This window comes from Chanos chanos, chromosome 1, assembly GCF_902362185.1.
Source record: "Chanos chanos chromosome 1, fChaCha1.1, whole genome shotgun sequence".
Classification (NCBI taxonomy): domain Eukaryota; kingdom Metazoa; phylum Chordata; class Actinopteri; order Gonorynchiformes; family Chanidae; genus Chanos; species Chanos chanos.
In genome coordinates, this window is record NC_044495.1 from 51,117,943 (window position 1) to 51,142,397 (window position 24,455).

Consider the following 24,455-nt stretch of genomic DNA (forward strand, 5'->3'; position numbering starts at 1 on the left):
CTGAGACAGCATAGACTGTGTTCAACATCCATGGAAGCACCTTCATTATCATCAATATTGCCTGTCTTGATCTGCTACAGATCGGCATTACTTTTCAAAAGACTGTTGAATGTTTTGCTTCAGGATCAAACAGATTTTAGAGCTGTAACTCTTTTTGTTTTGGTTCGTTTTTTTGTTGTTGTTTTTGTTTTGTTTTTCTATACTTTCTAGAAACATGAATACAGTAGATTTCATTGATAGAGCTCGCCGCTTTTATTCACCTGTAAACCGCTATTACAGCGAGGACAAATTTTGTTTATGGAGTGTTGATGAACTAATGAATTTATGTCTTTTATCATGTCACTGTAACGGCATGCAGCCGAGGGAATACGTATTTAATGGAAACAAAATAAAACGACACTTTTTTCTCACGTTTATGACTCCGGCTCAGATTCTTGTGTTGTCCGTTTGTCAGAAAATTTCTTAAAGTCTTCCTCGCACACTACTTCATTGAGTACGTTATTTAAACGTTGTCTTTCAGTTCTGTTTCTGATTTGTTGTTAGTAAATCAGCGGAGTAAAAGGCTAATAAATATGTCTTTTAATATTTCACCAAGTACTAAATCAAGTATCCAAGCATTTTTTTTTTTGCCATATAAGTAAAAGCAATTTAACATTCCCTTATTTAAAAAACTGTGTATAAGGCAATAGAAAGAGGAGGTTTACCCTCCTTGAACCAAAGTAGCCTCGTATTTCAATTGGATCAGAGATGGATTGTCTAACACATTTCCAAGTAATCATTTCCTCAGATGCCAATGCACTAGAGATTTCCATTCTAATTTCTATTGACTTCATATGTCCCCCTTCCAAACTTTGGGCCACAGAAATACATTCAGGAACACAAGTAGACCTATAGAAAGACTGACCACGTATATTCAAAAAAGCTTTATTGTCAACAAATTCCATTTAACATATTCGACCCAGTTAGGGCTAATTTATGCGTCAGATTAGTATATTCAGAAGTTAGTGCAGGGAAAAGGCTTACTCTGCCTCCAGCTGAATTAGTTTTAATTAGTATAATTCTAAAGGAAGTCACGTGTGGATTTTCCTCATTACAATTACTGTCTTAGCTATACCAAAACCGTTGAGACAATGTTAACAGTACTGTGTAAACTGAAGAGCAAATACATGTTAATCCTTACATTTGGAGCAACTGCTCCAAGACAAGTATTGAACTTGTTGTGCAACGATATTCTCAGGTAATGTTTTTTTTTAGTTAGTGATAGTCATTTAAACCTGATAAGCAGAATCAGCATGAGTGTTACTTAATACTGTTGGAAGATAAGGATGTGCACTGCCCCCCCCCCCCCCCCCCCCCCCTTGTTTTGTGCTACAGTTTGTACATGCTGTGCTCAGCTGGGTAAATATTTCTTGTAATTTTGTCTCAAAGAAAACCTATCAAGATCAACCCCAGACATCATATTGATTTCAGCTGTAAGCCTCTTACCTCCTCAAGGAAAGATGAGAAAACATCATCTGTTTTCAGTTGAGTTGATCCTTTTTTTTTGGGGGGGGGGGGGGGTGTTTGGGCTCTGTAATGTGGCTAGGCTTGGATCCTTATTAATTGCAAGCCAGTGTGATATTGGCTTATAAATACATTATGGCAAGTGTGGTATGAGATAGCATCTTCACGGATGAGTTGCCATTGGGTGAAATTCACATACAACTGCCATCTGGTAACCTAAGGCATCCACCAATAATAGCACATCAGTTCACGACCCACGAACTATAACCTAGTTTACTGTCTTTACTGTCTTCTGTCTTTCAAATGGCAACTGGCAACAACCCAGAAATTTCCATTCTAAATTAAGAATCAGTACAACAGAAATTTGTACTGTCATGCTGTATTCGCCAAACTGCATAATTCTAAACAGAGTTAGTTTTAACATGCTTCTTACTTAATGTGAACTTGACACTAATATAAAGATTTTGTTATAACAGTAATGGAAATGTGTATAATTAATAGAGCAAATGTTGGAGCAAGTAGTGCCATTTGCAAAGTTACAGTTGAAATCACTTGGCTATCGTCAACATAACCTAATATTGTAATTACTTGAATAAAAAAGGGTAACTTAGAGAGTTTTAGATTGTGTCCCACGACTTTAATTTGGACAAATATTTTCTTCTTGATTTGAAACGTCTTTGAATGTATACCCTTTTGTTTTGGCATAAATTATATTGCTTGATGAAGGGGCTAAGGCTTTAGTAGAATCCAGCTGGCTACCCTACGCACAATAGAGCTTACAGTTAGGATCGAGCCATCACTGACGACATTGTAGGCTCGGGCAAGATCACGCCCAGAGACGGAGAGTGAAGGCGGAGTTTGTTCTCTCAGAGACCCTCCTGGAGTTAAATCAAAATTGCACCTCAAACTGCAGAGGTCAGTCGCGCAATTTTACTAATTGGACTGGGTCCAGTGCTACTCTAGATAATATCGATATGAGAACGCACATAAATTCGCTGCATTCTTCTGTATCTACAGCAACTGCATGCCCCTGGCATAGAGAGGGACTGATGGATTTTTATAGCATAATTTATAGTCACGCCTTGTCTGTTGTATGAATTATTACCACATTTCTGACCTGTCTCTAACGATAGTATTTGTTTCACAAAGATGTCGGATTCAGAAGAGATAACGGAGTTCTCCAGCATTGTCGAGCGGATAACAAGAGGAGAGGTAAGTGCACCATCCACTTGAATGAAATGAAATGTTGCATTTTTTTACAGAGACCTGTGCGGCGCGAGCATCTCTTTGGAATTGGCTTCGCCCATTTACGTAGTGGTTTAGTATTGACATTTGTTGGGAAGTCATAAATATTGATCCAGATGTAATTCATGTGGCCCAGTTACAAATTAATGGTGACCACTGTATGGCGATGGGTCTAATAAATCGTTTTATTATCCACAGTAGATAATGCAGCACGTGCGTTTGACTTCTTGGGGAAGCATCCTTACAGCCCGTGAGGTGTGAATTGGTAAAGTCCGTTCAAAGAGGCTTGCTTGGCCAGCGAAATCGATTAACAAACCAGAGCACAATACATCGTCGTCTTGTCTAACTATCGAAATGATTTTCCGTGAAACTATGAGATATGTATGACTGACCTGAGATCTCCAGGTGAAATGCTGACTGCACAGTTAGTTGGCATTTGCTGCATCAATACTCTGCTCTACTATCGCACCCACAGTGCTCTCATCTCTATTCATTTATCATTCGATGATATCACTGAGGGATATGTTGGCCTCACATGAGCGAACGCAAAAATGATCGTAATATGCACGGCATGCACCGTTATCAGTTATTAAAAAACTGAGTGCTTAAAATTTGTGTCCATTAAAATTCTTGCAGTTTCGTGAATTAATTTGTTTTAATGTGCCATTGAATTATAACTTATGACTGAATCACCGGTTTCAAATCAATCACAACAGAAATCTGATTACATTATATCGATTTATGAAGCTCTCTCGCAGCAATTTGATACTTTCCTCCTCCCCTCCTTAAATGCACTGGCTGTGCAGCATCGTTACTATGGCGATTAGAGTGTCTCCACCCAGTCTCACACAGCTTGTTGAGCTCAACACTCACTACGGTCAGTCGACTGTTGCTGACTCACGTTGGGAGCTCATCAATAGCGTCAGGTCACGTTGTTTAATTCATTCTCGGCTCCGGCTGCTTGTGTTCCACGGCACGGAGTTTCACCTCAAGAAATCTAACAAACACTAAGCTGTTAACCAGTTTATGATATCTACAATGTCCCGGCGCAATTCGTTGTTGGTAAGTGAGAGATAAAGACTGTTGCAGCTATTGTTACTGTGGCGTCCCGGATAAAAGATTTGTTTAGTTTATTGTTAGCTGATTCCAGCAGTTAGCCTGTAGCCTACGTTATTCGATATCGGAAACAAAATGATTTGAAACGAACAAATTTAGAAATTGTGTTCTAAGTAGCTTTATTGTTATCATTGTACTTTGTTACATTTGAGAAGTACTGTTCGTAAAAAATGGATTTCAAACGGTAAGTATCAGCATTTATCTATGTAGAGAATCAACAGTTGTGAACACAGCTCACTTCCCTTTTCCTCATGTTTGCGGCTTAATGCAAAGTTTTTGCTCCCAATGAGTTCCAGCGTTTACCATTGTTGAACAGGAATGGTCTGTTTTGATGTTTGCTGTTTCAGCTGTGCACGATACTAGTGGTGCAGAGTCACCCGAGCGAAATTTGTGATGAGTCTACTTGAGACGTTTTATGGGAAATGATTTTTCTGAGAGCGTCACACGATGATGTATTTGAGACATATTACTGCGCCACCACTTTGTGGCAGAGACAATGAATGCGTTTCTTGTTTCATTCAGGTACCTATCAAGAATATCGAACGGGAACTTATCTGCCCGATCTGCAAGGAATTGTTCACGCACCCGCTTATATTGCCCTGCCAGCACAGTGTATGCCACAAATGTGTGAAAGAGCTTTTGTTACTCAACCATGAAGACTCTTTCAGCACTGATGCGGGATCAGAGAACTCAAATCCGGGGAGTCCTCGATCCAGGGTCCCCTCTCCCAGTATGGAGCGGCTGGATCGGTTGGTGAGATCAGGTGCGTAATTTAACTATTGCTAATCAGATTTTTGCTATGTTCTTTGATCGGTTTCTGAGTGCACTGTAGTATTAATGAATGAGGCACACAAAATGAACCTTGTGTTCAAACAATGCATCTATTTTTTGACAATTTCTCATCAGTTTCTCCACAGCTGCTCTACCAATTTCTGAGGAACATGTTCTTCCTCTGTTGGAGGCCATGAAAAACAAGTTTCTCAAGAAGTTATTTGTTTAACTCATGTCCTGAAGTTGTTCATGTGTAAAATGTTTGATCCCTTAGGTTAAGTGGGGATACTGAAATGATAACCACACAAAATTTCTAAGGCGAAATCAAAATAACCATGATCCCAGTCACAGTTTGTATTACTAATACATAACTGAACAAAACTAGCTTCTTATCCCAGTTTAAGCTCTTTAAAACCCTTACAGAATAACTGTTTGAGAGGTGGAGCTTGTTGTCATAATATGCTTTTCACTTTCAACACAAAATCATTGGGACTGAGAACTCATAGTTCAATGTCTAATTCAGCTGATTTTCTTAATCTATTGCCTTTCTTTGAGCCAAGACCTTGCCCCTGTGGCTTCAACACTGCCAAAGCAGAATATAAAAGAACATGTCTGCATTTGTACAACATGAATTTCCCACTTTTAGGCAGAAAAACAATTAAATCCCATTGTTGGAGTCATCTTTGATTAATAAAATGTGTGGGTAACCCGTGTTTGGAAGTACATCAAAAAATTTGTGGGAATTAATATGAACCTTTTTAGTGCACTTAAGTGCTGTCGAGATATATTTTTTGTTTGAACAAGTCACCGAGGATCTCCAACAGTAACAACGGGATTGCCTCAAGTTTTCTAATTATGCTTTTCACAAAGTGTTGTCATGGTGATGAGTGAGAAGAGATTAGCTCTAGCTGAGCCAAAGACCTCGGGTTATATTTGTTGGGTTTTAAATACCATTACAGCAGTCTGTTTGGCCTGTACCAGTTTTTCCTCTGACAAATTTCACGATTGCTTGCTCACGCCTTCATATCCAAATATCAATCCTAATGTGTACTTGCCTTAAAATAATGTATTTCTGTAACTGTGTCAGCATTACGGTGCTTCACATGAGTGTGCTAATACTGTCTCGCACAGCTTCTGTGAAATACTGTGCTATTTTTAATTCATGTCTGCCACTGGTTTGTGAAACCAGGTCTCGGTCCACTTTTGTTCACATTTGTTCAATGTTAGTCATCGTTAGTTATTTCACCTCTTTGTCTGTTGCTTGCAGCCACCTTGAGAAGGTCGTTTGGAGGGAGAGGTAGATGCGGGTTCCATAATTTGTATAGTTGTAGTGAGTAACGGTGTTTTTTAGTCCCTTGTGAGCACACACTTTACTTCTATCCTTGTGTTCCCTCTGATAATAAGCTTCCTGTTGGAAAACGAAAACATGCGAAACAGAATAAAAGAACGTAGATGTGACATGGACTATGACACAGTTTTAAAAGACTACTGAGCATGTGCACACAGTACAGACACACAGCGGTACGTTCCCCTAAGTTGTCTTAAAACGTGTTGTGTTTTATTTTATTTTTTTTTAGAGTTTAAAAAGATGCTGGGAAAGTACATTTGTCAGTGAATAGAAGAGAAATGGGAGAAAAGAGAGAGAGAAAGAGGGGGAAAAAAAACACATAGGCTAGATGTTACCATGGGAATATGTCAGGACAAGAATTCCAGGGAGCTGTAGATTTTGGATAAAGGAATTTCCCTGGTGAGTTTCTTTAGTGTTGCCCCTTGTGAAGAGAGAACCTTGCTGCATGCTAATAAACAAAGTGGCTTTACCATGAGTGAGAAAACAACCAGTAGATTTCTCTGTCGGTAACTATTTAGTCCATGCAAACCCATGCCACATTACTTTCCAAAACCAAAGTTTATTTATTTATTGATATTTTGGTGGGAAGTGCTATATTGTAGTGCACCCATTACACATTTGAAGAGCTGTTGTGTTTTACTGTGATATGCTCAGTAGTCATTTAAAAACAAAACAAAACAAAACAAAATGTGCGGTTGTGATCTCTTGAACTCCTCCAGTGCAAATACAGCCCAGCCCTTCTCCTCATGTCCACCTCCCCTGTTCCAGCTAACAGTTCAACTAAAACTTTACCAAATGGATCATAAGTGTCAATGTAAGCTATGCTGCAAACCATTCATCTCTGAATGTACATGAAAGCTGTTATCCAGCAGTCTCAGAGATGTCGTTGAGATCTTGTTTTTGTAGCGATTTGTTTTTTTATTGCAATAGCGCTTCTTTAGAACCACTGAATTCTCTTAGCAGGATGCATGACATTCGTTCATTCGAATGTAGTACCTGTCGGCTATGTTACTATGAGCTGTAGGCTAAATCTGTTAATATGATTATAAAGATGTTGTTGTGGTTTCTTAGGGGAGCTATGTCTGTGGCCCGGGCGGAAATGTCCTTGCAATGACTCGCCGGTTTCTGGCTCGAGCAATTCTGTCTCTCTCTCTCTCTCCCTCCCTCTCTCTCTCTCTCTCTCTCTCTCCCTCTCCCTCTCTCCCCACCCAACCGCACTGCCACTCATTCCTGCTCCAGTCTCTTGCTGCAGTAGCAGGCTCCAGCGTGCTATGCTGCTGTGAGCCACATCCGCCTTCCCCCTCCTCCCCTGTTCCCAGAGCAGCAGCAGCACACCTAAGCACAGCCTAAGTACACTGCTTCTTTTAATCGCACTCACACGCATACGCCCACCCCCCCCACCCCCCTCCCCCCGACTCTTCCTTGAGGTCAGGGTCACTCCCCCCCCCACCCAACCACCTTTCTCCAACCACCACAACCCCTTACGTCGCTAGCCCTCATTCACGAAGCCGGTCAGCCCCGCTCGCGAGTCATGTCCGTCACACTCCTGTTACCCATCAACATCCCTCACTCCAACATTACATGAGTCACCTGAGTCAGTCTGTTTCTGTGCTCACTGTGTGCCTGTCGCAGAAACATGACGTTTTCCTTTTTTTTTTTTTTTTTTGCATCTGCTGTTCACTGCTTTGTCATGCAAAGTGATGACATTGTTTGTTTATTTGTTTGCTGCTTGCATATCCTCGTTTGCTTTGTGTAGTGTTGAGATGACCAAATTGCTTGCGTTTGTCATGTGCCCTCTCACGAATGCTTCATCTTTTCTTTGTTAACGGTATTACCTGTGATTGCCTTTCTAAAAATTTGTGTGTGAAATACTGATCGACTGTGTGTGTGTTTAATGTGTCATGTGAGTGTTAAAAGCACTGAACTGGACAAAATGTTTTGACATATTTTCATCAACAGCAACTTGATCTTTTTCAAAACAAGTATTATTGTCCACTAAACAGACCTTTTTAAACCTGAATTTACAATCCATTCAAATTATGTTCCAGTTTTTAAGTTTTATCATTTTAAATATTCATCTGTCATTTTCTCCGCCTCTTCATGCAAAATGTGTTAAAAATTATTATTTGTGTACAGTTTTAGTGAATTGGTCTTAATTTGTTCAAATACCGTAACCGTTTTTTTTTTTTTTTTTTCTTTAAATCACTGTACGTTGTTTTCACCATTTCTTGTCCAGGTCATTGTCAGCACTTGTGACATTCCCTCCTTTTGTCACTTTTGTGTGCCGTTTTGTGTGAAAGACCTAGAAACTTGACCCAAGCTGCAAGTGACCTGGGGTTTCATTGTTTTGTTTTTCTTTTTAGGTCACTAGAGCTTTCACGTGAATCTGTGCGGTTATGTGTGTGTGTGTTTTTTTTTTGTGTGTGTGTGTGTGTGCAGCTCCACCCGCTATTGTGACTCTCACGTTACCTTTCCCGCTCAATCAGGGTCTATCTCTTCCCCTGGATGGAGGCGTTCCTCCGTCACGCCCCGCGTGACCACATTCCCCTGCCCGGGGTGCCAGCACGACATCGACCTCGGCGAGCGAGGGATCAGCATGCTCTTCCGCAACTTCACGCTGGAGAGCATTGTGGAGCGTTACCGGCAGGCGGCCCGCGCCGCTGTGGCCATCATGTGCAACATGTGCAAGCCCCCCCCTCAGGAGGCCACCAAGAGCTGCATGGACTGCAAGGCCAGTTACTGCAACGAGTGCTTCAAGCTACACCACCCCTGGGGTACCCCCAAAGCCCAGCATGAGTATGTGGGCCCCACCACCAACTTCAGGCCAAAGGTATGGGCCAAGAAAGTTTTTTTTTTTTTTTTTTTTTTTTTCCCGGCTTGTACTTTGTCCTCATCAGAAGATCAAGGCACTCATCCTTTGTGGTGTCCTATTGTTCTGTAGGTTTTTATATCTGCCCTGAATTGACACTTGATTCTGTTACTCAGGGGTTAACCATGAGCAGAATCAGTTGTTTGTGTAGTTTTGAAGCAAAAGCCTGCATATACAGCAGATGTAAGCAGTCTTCTGAAAACTGCAGTCTCATCACCTTTGGACCTAATACACTTAATAGTCCTGTAGATTTTTGTATCTGCCCTGAGTTAACACTCTTGAATCTGCGAATCACAGGGCTTAACATGAGCTGATTCAGTTTCTTTTTTATGTGGAGTTGAAGCAAAAGCCTGAATATACTGCAGCTCTCCTGGCAAAAGGTTATGTGCTCTTGATATACTGCAGAGGAGATTGGAGTGCCATTGCAGACATTTTAGAGACTGACCTTCAGGGATTTTGGATGAATATCCCGAGACAATGGTTTATTTGAGAACTGGGCATTGACTTTAGACACCTCTGTTTGCTTTGAATCGGGCCGCATTTGTCTAATCTAATTTAAAAGTAACTGTATAAGCGAATTGTTGATGTGGGATGACTCAGGAGAAAGGAAGACAATGGCTTTACCAGTTAGTCTTAAAATGTCGACCGATTTCTTTTTCTCTATAAATTTTCTCGGCGGGAGCCTGTTCTCCTGGGTAGGGTTGATTTTTGGGGTAGAAGCAGCTGATTATATGCAAACTTGAGACAAAAGGATTAAAAACTGCATTGTCATTGTGTTGTTGAACTCAGGTGCTGATGTGTCCTGAACACGAAATGGAGAAAGTCAACATGTACTGTGAGGTCTGTCGCCGTCCCGTGTGTCACCTCTGCAAGCTTGGGGGTTCTCACGCTAATCACAAAGTGACATCCATGGCCAGCGCTTACAAAATTCTCAAGGTGTGTGAGGTCAAGCTAACTGCCGACTCAAATGCGCTGAACTAGCAAGATAACTCATAGAAATACAGGCCATCATTTCACCACAAGCCAAGAGCAGTGAGTGAATCACCAGGATATTTTAAACTGAGGAGACCAGGGTTGAAGTTAAGTCTAGTTTATAGATGCACACACAGACCTTAACTTGTATGGTTGTTTGTGGAGGCTTTGGTTTCCCATTTTTCAAACCCTCATAAAATATTGAGTGTTGTACCTGGCATTAGCAGCAAGTATTCAGAAGCTCATATTTCTATTCAGTGGATGTAACCAGGGTTCACATGTGTGTACCTCCCCCATTCGCCATATAGCTCAGTCACCCAGTGAATGTGAAGGGGCCTTAGGGCAGCTCTGCATGGGTCAGTAACACAAGATGACTGTGCGCATAAGGCACTGATTCATTCAATTTTAATGCAATCATTTGTATCTAATAATGTTATATCTATCAGACCACTCGCTGTCCTCTCATAAAGGCCGTATTGAATGTCCCGGTCCGTCCGGAGGTCTTGGAAGAGGCAAGTTTTCCGTCCTGTGGTTTGACTGACTTTGCTTTTAATGTCAACAGGAGAAGCTATCGAAGAGTATCCATTACTTAATCAGCAAAGAGGATCAGGTCAGGAGTCAGATTTCTGAACTGGACGTGTTGATTCGTCAGACAGAGGTAAACAGTGTTTTTGTAAACTCAAGAAGGAGCTCATTCCTCTTGTTTGTCTGTTTAATGGTTTTATAATGTTTTACAGCATTTAACACAGTTCGATTTTGCCTAGACCACAATAAGACTTTGTTTTCTTTTTTTGTGAGTGTTTTTTTGTAAAAGGAAAAATGTTGTCCTGTTCAGATGCTAATCCTCATCAGATCACAGCCAGTGACTCAAAGCTTGTGTTAAAATATGTATTGCCTGCTCAGACAACACACCTGACACAATCAGTTCTCTTTCTTCATGGATCCCTGTCAGGAATAGTTACAGTAATTATCACTACCCTAAGGCCCTATCAAGTGTCAGAGCCATAATTTGTATGTACGAGTAGGTGAGGAAAGCTTAAACTAAATGACAAGGGTGTGAGATGTCAAAAAATAATTTAATTTACTAAATGAAAAAAGATAATATGCATTTTTTTTTAAATTTCTCAAGGAAAATGGACAGTTGGCGGAGAGGAGGGCGAACGAGCACTTTGAGCGTCTTTTCGAGACGCTGCAGGAGAGGAAAACCGAGATGCTTAGATCCATCGAGCAGTCGAGAAACAGACGCCTCGACAAGCTCCGTGGCCAAGTGGATGAGTACCAGGGTATGCTGGAAAACAGTGGACTGGTGGGTTACGCACAGGAGGTCCTGAAGGAGACCGACCAGTCCTGCTTTGTCCAGACCGCTAAACAGCTGCACATCAGGTTTGACCTGTTCTCCAGAATTCCCTGTTCCCTGAAAAAGCTGTTTGGTCAGTTTGTTTGTTGGATCCTGGTTATTTATTTTATTTATTTATTTTTGTTATGGTGAGAAAAGCTACTTACCAATTAGGAGTTGTATCTTCAGATCCTGTGTTACTGTGTGATGCAGCGTTTGGCCTACGTGCATGTAAGCAAAGAGTTTTCTGTCAACGACGTGCATGGACAGATTTAAACCACAAAACCCATTCAGGGTTCGTGCTTCTCGCGCTAATCCTGATAATTGATCTCAATTAGTCATAAAGCAGCTTTGGAGATTCACTACGCTGTTGTTCTCCTCATCACTTTCTCCTCAGATATGGCTTGTTTGGTATAGTTACCTGCAGTAAACTCCCTGCCCAACCCCCCCTCCCCCGATTGTGGTTTTAACACGAAAAACCACACTAGCTTTTACGTAGAACATCTGATCTGCCCAGTTAAATGAGCCATGTTTGGTTTGCTCTCCTTTCCGTAGGGTTCAGAGGGCCACGGAGTCACTGAAGACCTTTCAACCGGCGGCCAACTCCTCCTTTGACGAATTTATCCTGGACACATCAAAGGAGGAGGCCCTGTTGAAAGACTTGTGCTTCGACGGAGGTAAGGCAGAGCTTAGCTCCTTTGACTGACACTTTCACTCATTGGCATGCAAGCTCGCTTCCTATGGCTGCCACCAGAAGCTCTTTAATTGAATAAGCTGTTTATGCTCTTAATATACCCAAAGGATTTGGGCACTGAGAGCTTCTAGTCCTTGGTGTTGCATAATGACTTGCATCCTAGCTGTGAAACAAAGGAAATCGTTCAGTCTATTGTCTGTAATGAGTCCTCTGGAAACTCTCACATCACAGTGACCTTTTTTTTTTCTTTAACATGCGTGACTTTCCTCACAGGATGTTTTTAATTAACTGTAGAACAAATAAAATGTGACCTTAAAGGACATTGACGGAGCTTCTGGAGCAAATAAAAAGAAAAGCTCTTTTTGCCGTTCTATAGATATTTATTGGATTAATGAAAGGCTTTAATGAAATCTCTATTCCTGTGAAGAAGATCTTTTATTGGCTTTGGATCAGGCTTTTTTTTTTTCATTGACCTATACACTTGATCTTTATCTGTTAGCGGCGGCTTTTAGTGTGTTCTCCTTGAGGCCGGGCCAGGCCCTGGAGGGAACACGTTCTCAGGGGAGTGCCTGGAAGGGCCCATTCCCAGAGCTGTGGGTGAGATTGGATCCTTGTTCAAATGGACCAGATTAAAGTCCCCCACATGGCCAAGATGCCAGATACCACGAGGATGCCGGCTGTTGTTGAATAACCACATGCACTTAAGCACCCGTTCTGGATTTGATCCGCATCCAGTCACGAATATTTTTGTTTATAATGTTACACATTCACTCCCTGTGTCATTGCATTGTGGAAATAATGGAATTGCACAAGGGTGTTTTCCACAGTAGGAAACAGCCTAAGAGTGCTTTAATGGAAGGTGTTCTACCAAAGCCAAAATTGACCGAAAAGGTACAAATTTTGGATGATGCATGGAATTTAAGTGATGGTTTTCCATCTCTCTTTTTCCTCACGTTTCCACTTCAGCATTTCCAGGCATTCCCACCACTTACTGGAAGCTCTTGCTAGTAAATATGAACCAGTAGAAATGCTTCCTAATGGGTTTTAACGACGGTTTGGATATCAAATCTCATTAAAATGCTAAGCTAATGATTTGAAAATGTGGTGGAAGATCCTTCCAACAGAGATTCCCTGGATCGATGCCTGTGTTGGTAATGGCTGAAGATGGATATAATGCACTTTTTGCATGGGAGGCAGATGCCGGCCATAATTAAATCGACTGTCGGGGAAACGCAGACGGCGCAAAAAAAACAGTCTTCGCTACCGTCCCCCGCAGTCTCGCGATTCTGATCGGAGAGGGTTCGGTGGGGTGCTTTCTCGCCGATGTCATCTTTAGAAGGTCTAAAGTGTTCTACGCATGTGTCTCGGTGGTTCTGCCAAAGCAGACCTAATTCATCTGTCCTTTTCTGGCCTTTGCCGTATGTCTCTGGTGTCGCAGTGGGCTCACCGTCAGTGCGAAGCACAAGCACATGCCTCTGCTGTCGGCCTTAATGCATCCTCTGTTCTGATCAATAGCTTAGTTATTCATGGGAACAGCTTTTCGGGCCCTCGGCCTGGAGCTCTGGCAGCCCCCCACCCCGTCCGTAACAGGCAGCGTATCCACGGAGACGGCCCGAGCTCGATCTCCAACCCGCGGAACCCGGATCGATCCTTCAGACGGTGACGGGATGATTTGAGTCGTTTCCAAGGAGAAACAAAAGCTGGGCTCTCTCACTCTGTGTCTTTTAGTGGGGGAGTGAACTGTGTTGGTTACATTTCACTTGACTTGAGACAGTGACGGTGATTTAACATGGAGGATGACTTTGCTACAGTATAAAGACTAGTCCATTAAAAACTCCTAATGTAGTGGGGAGGCTCAGTTGGGGCCTTTTTTTTTAATGTAAAGGAAAATTCGTGGTGTTAAATTACTTGACTACTGGCCAAGTTCAGTTGTATTAATGGACACACACTGTGACTGGAGTGCAATGTGTAATATACCTTTGTGTATCGTTGACCATGGCAAAGAAACAAAGCATTCGTCCTAAATATTTCAATGTGATGGCAAAGAAACAAAGCATTCGTCCTAAATATTTCAATGTGAAATCAGACAAAGCATTTTAAGCCCTCTATACTTAGTTTCTGCTGCTGACTGATGTTGCTAGCGCTCCTGGATTTGCTTGTGCACTGCTCCCTCTGACAAAAACAACCTAGAAATTCATCTCATAAAGAGTGTATTGAAGACTCAGTGCTGTTTCAGTGTTGCTGTGTGTCTTTTTTTTTTTTTTTTTTTTTACAAACATACTCGACGAAAGAAGATCACCCTTACCCCTAACCTCATTCAATGTATTTATCCCCAGTTCCTGACCCTCCCATGATCGACCTGTCTCGGAGTCGCGTGTATAACGAAGGCCTAATTCACTGGAGGCTCCCGGAGGACACCCTACCCACGGACCACCACGTCCTGGAGTACAGGAAGGTGGACTCAGAGGGCGAGGGTCACTGGCAGGCCGCGGACAGGGTGTACGGAGCCAGCACCGTGGTGTGCGACCTAGACACCGGCAGCGTTTACGCCTTCAGAGTCCGCAGCTGTCGTAACACCATGCATAGTCCCTACAGTCCCGAGGTGACTTTCCACACTCCGCCCGCCCCTGGTAAGGACCCGTCCAATCAGCACACTTTAGCTCCTCTTAATTCCACTCTCCTCATTAGCGAGGTCAGTGTTTGAGAGGGGATTATTAGAGACCAACTAAAGTACGTTTATTTTGTAAGCAGTCTGTTCACATACCTGCCTTCCAAATGAATGCCGGTAGATTATTCAGGTTCTGAACTTTGACAGTCGGCAAGTGTAGTCTTGTACCGCCTTACTTAAGTCTCCAGAATATGCCGGCTCAGCGTGTGCTGTCAGCAATTCATTAAATCATCATTTAGTCAGCTGGCATCACTTCTCCTCTTCCACGCCTCTTTTTTTAAAATCATTTTCTCTTGGGTAACTCTGGGATTTTCATTCTTAGTTAATAACCAGTAGTCTTTTTTTTTATATAAACTCTTTAGTGCTTTTGTGGTATTGCACTGTAAAACTGGTGGATTTCAGAATACAATATAAGCTTATTTATCCCTTTTTCCGGGTCTGTCTGCGCATTTGGCACATTAGGAGATTACAAACAGACAGATGCTTGTTTGGTCAGAGTCTATTGTTGAAATGCACAGTTATTGTGAGGCACTCATGTCTGTTAGGTTCCTTTATAACTATGACTAATCTCATTAGTTTACTTTCAGGCAGTTACAGTTCGTTTGTTCAGACTAACTGTATATATTGCACTTAGGCTGCCATCTGGAAATGTCCCTCCTCCATTGGTCTGTTACTGTCTTTTTTGTTTGTTTGTTTGTTTTAGTCTTAAACCAACATTCTAACAATCTGTTTAGCCCCGGGTATTTAGGTAATTCTTTGATGGTGCATTAGCATTCTCGCCGAAATAAGCCACACGTTTATATAGCCTATGTTGTAGTTAATCCGTCAGATTTGAGGATACAGTTTTTTTTATTGTGTGTGTGTGTGTGTGTGCTTTACGCCTCATTGCTCCTGCATAAAGCAGAAATGGCAGGAGACAGCCCGCTGTAAACGAGGCTTGTTTTAGAACTGCATTCCTCTGTTCCGTGGGACATGTAGGAGCCGATGCGCGGTGCGTTGTTAATGAGCTGGAATTCTGGGTCACCACGTCGCTGTTACAGACAGATTTTCTTTCAATTTTGTCCCCGCCACAACAGAACTGTTGCTGTTTGTGTTTGTGGAAATAAGAGAAAATACTCAGAATTTTAAATGAGCTCCGTGACTAATATGATTGTTTTCCATACCATTATGGTGAGTTACGGTGATTTTTGATTGTACTTACGAACAGAAAGTGTTTTGGTTTGCATCTGGGTTCATGTGTACATGGAGCACTTTATAGCGTCTTTGCAGTAGCGCTGCTAATAAAATTGCTGAGTCAGCTGCATCCTTAACTAGACCATTAGCTGTGCTGACTCTCATAGCAGAAGTCTCTGACCTCTAAAAGCCCCTAAATGAGGAAGCAGTCACTTCCATCCTTAGCCTAGAGCAAAGGAGAGGGCACTAAAAATTCCCCTTTCTGAGTGTGTGTTACTCAATGTTATATGTGATCTCAAATGGACATGACATGTAAAACATAAGTATTCTGTGGTATATATGATGATGGTTTTGAGCTCTTTGCCTACCGATTTTCTGTTTTCTCTATTAAGAGAGATAAAATGAAGCGTCATTTTGTCCCTTTGAAGGTTCTCTCTCTCTCTCTCTCTCTCTCTCTCTTTCACCTTTGTTTTAGTGTTTGGCTTCCTGTTTAATGAGAAATGCGGCTTCAGCGCAGAGCGACTGATGTTGACTAAGAGGAGAGATTCGGTAGAAAGCGTCGCCGGCATGACCTTCCTTTTAGCCGCTGAGCGCGTGCAGACAGGAAGTTACATCTGCCTGGATTACATCATCGGTGACACGGGCATCTCTCAAGGCCGTCACTTCTGGGCATTCCGTGTGGAGCCCCACTCGTTCATGGTGAAAGTGGGCGTGGCATCTGACTCCAAACTTGCGGAATGGTTTCACAACCCGCGTGACACTAGCAGCCCCAGGTAAGGACACAAAACACGAACTCCTCAATCAAGGACGATTAGTCTGTAAATGTCTACCAGATTACCCCTGAAACACACAACTATGGTACGCTACTGACTACGCTGCATCTGTAATGTGCTGCACACTGCTGATTATTACAAATTTGGTAGTTGGTTGCCCTGAATCAATAAATAATATGGTGTGTCCACACTCCTGTATGACAATGTATCCATTCCTGACAACAAGTTTCACCAAGCGCTGAATAAGGACAAAGGAAAGTGTCATGTTTTTGAACTGCTCAAGTGTATTAGTGCCTCTGAACTCTGATTGCACCCAGGCAGGTGAGATGACTTAGAGCGCTCACAGATTGTATTTCAGAGTGTGCACACTCCTCCGCTGAGCCAACTGTCTCTGTAACAGGTATGACCACGACAGCGGACATGACAGCGGCAGCGAGGACACGTGTTACGAGCTCTCGCAGCCCTTCATGCTGATTACCGTGGGGATGGGCAAGCTCTTCATACCAAAGGCCTCGGTCGGTGCCGCCGGCGACCACGGCAACCGCGTGCTTCCCATGCCCCAGCGCGTCGGCGTCTGCCTGGACTACGACGCGGGCCGGGTTTTCTTCTACGACGCCGACAGCATGCGCTGTCTCTACGAGAGGCAGGTGGACTGCACGGGTACCATGTACCCTGCCTTCGGTCTGATGGGAAGTGGTGCAGTTCACCTTGAAGAATTCATAACCGCCAAGCGACTCTCTTACATGTGAAAGTGGCTGACTGGTCCTTCAAAATTCTCAACACCCGCCTATGCTCCTAGCTGTCTGTGTGATTGGTTGGTTTGAACCTGGTCTTTACTGTTAATTGGTCTTTACTCTTATCTCTCTTATCTTTGTACAACTGATTATCTATGTCGTAATAGTCCCGTAATACAGTCCAGTAAACCGTAGGAAACATCGCTTCAATGCCCTTGTGCCTTTTATGAGTAATCAAATATTTAGGAGGTGCTCTGAAATCGATATTAATGCATTTATTTCATGTAGGAATGGAGAATTTTGATGTACCTTAATGCAATGAAAATACAACACAAGGCTCACAAACACGGTATAAACGGCAGCGCATGTTGACACCAGATTTCTGTTTCTATTTCACTTGTAAAGTTATAGTAATAATGTTTAACAAGATTTGTATCCGTTATGATCTAAACATCTTGTCTCTTTGCACGTAAGAGGTTACTGAGCACTACCTGATTTCTATGTGCACTAATCACGAACACTTTCTTTTTTTTTTTTTTTTTTTCATTTTTGATTGTGGCAAAGTTATGCCGCTCCACACACTGAGTTGCAGTCTTACTGGGAATGTTGAAAATGCTATGATGAATAAATGTCTTGCAGTGAAATCGTATGTAATCGTAACGGTCTGTCTTAAAACATCAGGTCAAAAAAAAGAAAAAAAAAAGACTTGTATCGGTTTGTAACATAGTTAAAATACTGATCACTTGTTTTACGCTGAGTGAAATCAGCACTGACCGTTTTCCACCTTAAGAATGTATTGTTTTATGACAAAGTAGCATTTAATCACCTTAGCGCTGTTACGAGGTACTACTGATATCAAGTCTACCTTCACACTGAGATGAGAAGAGTATAAGGCAAACTGAGCACCATCACCAGTGCAAATACCATGGCAGTTTGAGTGGGCGTTATTGATATGGCCTTCAATGAGTCACCTCTGACCTTAAGATGTTGCTTGGTCAACCAGGTCTCTGGCTCCACTTTAAAGGGACGTCTTTTGTTTCGTGATGGATGTAGTTACAGTGTTGTTACCTCAGGTTTTAGCCCAGTGGGCTTCCTGCTAGCTACCTCCTTACAAACCCTTAACTTTTTAATAATCCCATTTGCCCCCCCCCCCCCCCCCTCCCCAACTTCTCTTTCTTAATCAAAGAGGCATAGCTGATGCCTGTTAGAAGCTTTGGAAGGTTCTCTATCGAAGCTGGACACCTAAGATCTACCAAATCAAATACTACAGTGTCCTTATCACTTTTCGACCGTGATTTAAATCAAGTGTATCTCCAAACTGTTACATTTACAGGTGTCTTTAACATTTCCAGTCAGATGTCACATTCATAGTCTTCAGACTGACATTGTAAAATTGACTAATATCATCACATTTTGTTTGAGAAGGAGACTACCTATTTCAACTCTTTTTTTTTTGTTTGTTTTTGTTTAGTTGAAAGAATAGTTGTTAGAATTTAGACAGCTGACTCTAAAGGGGTATTTTAAATCGGCCGTACTCTAAAGAGCGTTTTATTTTTGGTGTGTGTTGTGTAGTGAATTTTAATGTTGAGTGTCCAGAAATGTATAATTTAGATTTTAATTTGTTTGTCTGTAATACTTTTTTAAGAATCATGTAACAAGGTTTTAGTGTCATACGAGTACTAGTAGTGATTGAGAGATTTCAAGACAACTCTGTGAAATTCGTGCTTATACTGTAATTAAGAACCATACTACGCTCTACCATTTTTTTTTTCTTTAAGACACTACACAGTTATACTCACATTTCTCTTCCAAGTTGACTGTTACCATGCACGCTCTTTTTTTTCTTTTGGTTTCGGGGAAGAAACTATGCACAAGGTTTGCAGGTGCTTTTTTTTTTTGTTCTCGTCACGTTGCATTGTCACAGAATGTAAAACATTTAGGGAAACAAATAACTAAAATCTTTTTTTTTATTTTTTTTTTAGCTAATTATCTGCAGTAGCATTTTAATGCAATGTCTTTGAAACACTTAAAAGTTGTAGATTTTGCTTTTGAAATTGTTCGATGGTAGAGCTTTGAGCTGTAGTGAACTGGTCCTGCTGAGTGGTAATTTTAACTACTTTTCTCAAGCTAGCACTTTATAGCATGTTTGCCACTTGGCTGTGCGTTGGTCTGCGTGGGTTGGTGTGCAATATATCTTTGACCACTGGAGATACTGTATTCTTTTATGGATGTGGGTATGATGTTTGCTCTTTGTCAGTGTTAATGCTTTACTGGAAGAGAGAGGCTATTTCTGTCACCTGTATCTACACTGTTTTTTTTTTTAATTTGCTATTTTGGGTTTTATATCAAATAAATTAGTGATTTTGATTTGATTCGTAAGCTGTTTTTCTTCTTACTTGTTTTTTCTTTTTCCATCTACAAATGAACATTGCTGTCTTTTCAGAAATGTACACTAAAAAGATGATTGCAGAATGATTGCAGAAGCCAGTCATGATAAGACTGACTACTGATTTTCTGCTTTTATATACATGTCATATGGTTTTTGGTGTAGGATATGGTTGATAGTTAGAGTGATATCTTTCTATATGATGATCTAAATAATTTACAATGGAAATTTGTCAGCTTTCATGTGCCCCCCTTTGAACAGTGAGAAGTTCTGTGCTTTGCGTTTTGCTCACCTTTTGTTCAGATGTTAAAGGCAAAAGATAAACCTCCCCTACTTACAAAGCAACAGGGACAGTACATGGACTTAAAAAGAAACTCACTCCTAACTGCAAATTGCAGTAAACACAACTCATTATCTTATGTGGAATGTAACAGAATACATGTGCAGCCAGCTTCAAGAAAGAGTACAATTTCTACCAGATAATGGTTTTTATTTGACCTCATAAAATATTGAGGGTATTGTTGTTAGCTCACACAGACAAACTCATGACCTCACAGCAGCAATGAACTGATTGTTAGCCTTCCCGTTAGCCCTTCTGAGACAAAAAATGACTGAATAAGTGCGTAATAATACCATTATACTAAGAGGAGATATCTTAATATTAGTGATAACTTGCTATTTCATTCAGATTTTTTGGAAGGGCCTAAAGGAAGAGGCAAAGGATTGATTCCAGACTGATCAGCTCTTCTGAGTTCTACTTCCAACCAATCATGTCCAACTACTTTTGTACTGTCCTGCCCTCTATTGGCTTAAATACACAATGCATCAATTGATCAGTGGTTGCCTTTAGAGACCTCCTTATTATCTCTGCCACTGATTCAAATACTTAATGCTCAATATTTATTGTTTTTGGCACCTCCTAGGTCTCACACTCTAAAAATAATATGTAACAACTTAATTCCATTTATAAAGATGACTGAAATTTTACTTATAGTCTCCTTTCTACAAATAAACGACAGAAAAGCCAGAATGTTGTAGACTAAAGTTTAAACAGAATCACTTCACTCTATACTGCATTTCACAGCACACATTCACGTATGTAGTGTTACTCTCTGTTTGACAGTTAAAAAATGAAGAAGAGGTCAGATAACACCACACTGCTGGCGGTCGAAGTTATTGTTTTACTAGTGAGGGGAAAAAACAACAGCAGAAGAGATTATGGAACAGACAGAACCAACTCTTGGATAAGACTAAGGTATTTTGACCTTTCAGACTAAAGTGGTGGGTATCTCTAACAGGCTTGACTTTGCTGAAGAATGCGAGGCATTCTGATCTCATGTAAGTTCGGAATTTTCATAGCCTTATCTAAAGGCCAATCATATGTAATCTGATGTTTAATCTGATCACTAAACTATCAACGTCGCGAATCTAAGCAATCCCTAAATTTAAGTGCTTGAGAAGTTCTGCATATTTTTGATGATTCAATTCGTTCGCGCCATCGAGTGACGCAGCTAAGAGCACTTAGAGACTGCGAGCCTTTCAAAGTCATACTCGGCTTCAAAAACGTTTCAGTTACTACAATGTCAAGAAATGTTTTAATCAACTGAGTGTTTATAGGGCACGGCAAATCATATCCTCAGCTTTCCCGAAAGAGATTACTACAGTTCTTTACCACTGAAATCCGAAAGTCGCGAATAACTGCGACAATGTTTAAATCTGTTACATCTCAGTTACAATTAATGATGCATCTATTTCTCTCTAACACAAACTAGATAAAAACAAGGTGTGCATATAGCAATCTCCCGTAACAAGAAGGAAACAAACACACCCGAACACCTAATACGTATTTTGGTAATTCATTTTGTTTGAAGTAACGAATGTAATCTAGTATCAATCAATCGTTCAGCAGTCTAACTCGCATGGAATTCTTCGCAATCTCCAGTTTACCTGTGTAAAGGCAGTCCATGTGACGCCAAAGGAGGTGCATGCGTCACGCGTGGAAACGGCAACGCGGAAGAGGAGAGGGAGTAGATTCCACGTCATTTTAGGTGCATTTGGAGGGCCAAGCCATGGACCTGTGGTGGGAATCTCTAACGCAACCCTGTCACTGATATCATTAAACTGTCATGCCTTGAATTCTTCTCGGCTTCGCACTCAAAATAGGGTCAATTCAATTTCAACCATTTAAAGTCTTGGAATTCCACCAAAGGTAACAATATCATGTATGTCTCTATAGCTTGTTTGACTGCACGTATAGCTGACATGCAAGGTAACGAAGGCTAGCTGTTGCAGATGGCTAACGGCTAGCTACTTAACTGGTTAGCATGTCTTTTTGACATCGTCAGCAGCTACCGGTCGTGTATCAATCTGGTCAGAGAGAGACCATCCTGTATGTTTGTGCACGTTTTGAATTGGACACCTTATGCAAATCTGTGAGTTTTCCATTTTTTGTTTGCGCTGATGTTACAGTGAATATGTAAAATAATATCAACAACAAGCTGTTATAATAGACAAGTGAGTGGACCTGTTTTTGCATTTGTTCTTATTTGGTGGATAGATGCAGTGTAAGCAACGGAGCTTGTGGCTTTGCGGTGCCTTTTAGTATCCAAGATTTAAATTCGGATTTATTTCTTGTTTTTGCGCATTATTTGTGAATTGCGTCAAATGTGCCGGTGTGTTCAACTAGATCAGCGCATATTATTAATTAATGAACAGTCCATAGCGACCCCATCTCGTAAGTAGGCAGCTGTATATATTGGTGGTGGTCTGTAAAGGACACCTGTCTTTGGAGCCTTGTACTGTAGCGCTAGAAGCGCAATACCCGGTTTCTGCGGCTAGGTAACTAATTTCTCACAGTGTTTAATTAAAGAGGGTTAGCATCACAGATTTTTAAATATACGTCGAAAGACGTGTTGTTGTTATCTTCAATAACCATGCCGTTATACTGATGTATTTGCAAAGCTTGATAATCAAGCTTTAAATTTAATGGCCTAAGAGTGATTTTCTGTGGAGTGTGGAAATAGTGTCGCTCTGATGTGTTATTGTGGCACAGGTGCGGCTAATTGCGCTATAACTGCCATGAAGGGGTGTGTGCATATTTTTTATATTATTGTCATTCAGGGTCAGGGAGCACACCATTTCTCACACCCCATCTCAAAACATTAAGGGCAGGGCACTTTTTGTGTTAGCTGTTGTGAGAGAACGACAGCTGTGACATTTTCTTTTGACAGTTTGTCATTGTGATGTGCAGCCAAACCACGTGCTGTACACGTCATATATTTCAGATACAATATTACTGTGGGTGTAAGTTTGTCCTGTTCCTCTGACTAAAATTTTATTGTCTGATTTAAGTGTATGAGTCAGTTGTGTATTGAATAGACTTAAGTAGCTAGCATACACCAAGCAAGGCAGTTTTTTTAATAAGCTATGTTTATACCTTGGTTATTAAAAGGTAACACCAATGTATTTGTTCAGTTTAGCTGCAGATGTGTTGGATGTGTTCTCCTTGTGATACCTGTATTATTCGCTTTCTTTTAGGGGGTAGTACAGTTTCTGATGTTTTTTCTTTTTTTTTTTTCTGTTTATCAGAGTGACAGATTGATGGGCGAATCAGGGTCCCGCCGCTCCACCATTGTCTCTCGGCTGCCCATCTTCCGGCGGAGTGTGAACAAGAGGCAGGACTCGCTCCCGTCCTCTCCTTCCTCCGGAGGAATCGGCAATGGTGTCCATACCTCCTCCCCGTCCAGTACCAACTCCAGCTCCAGCAGTACTGGGAAACGCCGGAGCCTCTTCCGCGCTCCTTCCATCAGCTTCCACAGCAAGAGGAGCAGTGAACCCAGGATCAACCCGTCCCAGCTCAGCCTAGACAGCCGGAGCCACACGTCTGACCAGGGCGTTCACGATGGCTCCGGTGCCAAGACGAGGCACTCGTTCGGTTTTGGTGGTCACAAGCACAAAAAGATCACTCGGTCCCAGACAGAGGACTTTGAAAAAACCTCCACCAATCGGAATGTGTTCATCAACTGTATCAGCTCAGGGACCAACGAGGGAGATGATTCGGGTTTTCTGGACGACGTTAGCAGCAGAAGATCCTCCCGCCACAAGAAACTGCTGCCCAAGTCCTTCTCAGCCCACCACAGATTCTCTAAAACCTCCTCTAATGTGCCAGATCAAGGGAAGGTTCCAGAGGGAGGGGAGCCTCCTAAGACGGGGACCCCGGGTTCCTGGCCGGGAGAGTTGGGTGAAAGCTCTCTCCAATCGCCCATGCTCTCCGAGGACCGAACCACTGCGATTACGCCCTCGGACTTTGTCCACGTAACGGAGGACTCGGTCTCGGAGGTGGACGCCCTGCCCGCCCCAAGTCCTGCCGCTCCGAATCCCCCCGCCCCTCCGGAAACCTTTGCCGATGTTGTGTCTACCTCTCAGGTGTTCTTCTCTCCTCCTGAGCCAGCCACGGAGAAACCCTTACTGCCAGATACCAGCAACACAGCCATCACCCAGTGCGAGAGTACCACAGTGCCCAGTGAGCCCACTACACTCCAGACGGTCGAGGAGCTGAGACCAGAGCAGGTGGAAACTGAAAACGAGCAAGCGGCGGAGCTGAGCGAGGAGAGCAGCTCGAACCCGGAACCGAAGGAAAGGAGGTTAAGGAACCTTTTCTACGTCCAGGGGGCGGGAAGAACGGCCAGCCTAGGAAAGGGAGAGTCACGTCCAACCCACCTGAGGAAGCCTCACACAAGTAAAGATGACTTTTATTATGTAGTGTATGCGATTATTATTATTTGTTTTGTCATTTATGATGGGAGTATATTGAAGTTACTGAAACGAACGTACTCTTGTCTGAAAGTTTGTTAGCTCTTTAAATGTC

The 24,455-nt window shown here is 42.0% G+C and overlaps 2 protein-coding genes across 4 annotated transcripts in view; both read left to right on the forward strand.

Annotated features, from left to right (window-relative positions):
• Window positions 1-2,652: 2,652 nt before the first annotated feature.
• trim36 (tripartite motif containing 36) lies at window positions 2,653-17,217 on the forward strand. Of its 3 annotated transcripts, none has more exons than XM_030784046.1 (11): window positions 2,653-2,715; window positions 4,387-4,627; window positions 5,903-5,932; window positions 8,470-8,813; window positions 9,642-9,788; window positions 10,387-10,482; window positions 10,954-11,207; window positions 11,716-11,837; window positions 14,191-14,484; window positions 16,171-16,468; window positions 16,869-17,217. In XM_030784046.1, the coding sequence occupies exons 1-11, from the start codon at window positions 2,653-2,655 to the stop codon at window positions 17,215-17,217; spliced, it is 2,238 nt and encodes a 745-aa protein (XP_030639906.1). The 3 variants fall into 3 exon arrangements, with proteins under 3 accessions (XP_030639906.1, XP_030639923.1, XP_030639914.1); XM_030784063.1 differs by lacking the exon at window positions 2,653-2,715 and adding an exon at window positions 3,784-3,810 and having other exon boundaries at window positions 5,903-5,965; XM_030784054.1 differs by lacking the exons at window positions 2,653-2,715; window positions 5,903-5,932 and adding an exon at window positions 3,787-3,810.
• Window positions 17,218-23,188: 5,971 nt separating this feature from the next.
• ccser1 (coiled-coil serine-rich protein 1) overlaps window positions 23,189-24,455 on the forward strand; it is a 52,688-nt gene continuing 51,421 nt past the window's right edge. Inside the window, exon 1 of the mRNA XM_030765072.1 lies at window positions 23,189-24,326. Coding sequence (XP_030620932.1) covers window positions 23,189-24,326 — 1,138 coding nt within the window. The remainder of the gene's footprint in view (window positions 24,327-24,455) is intronic.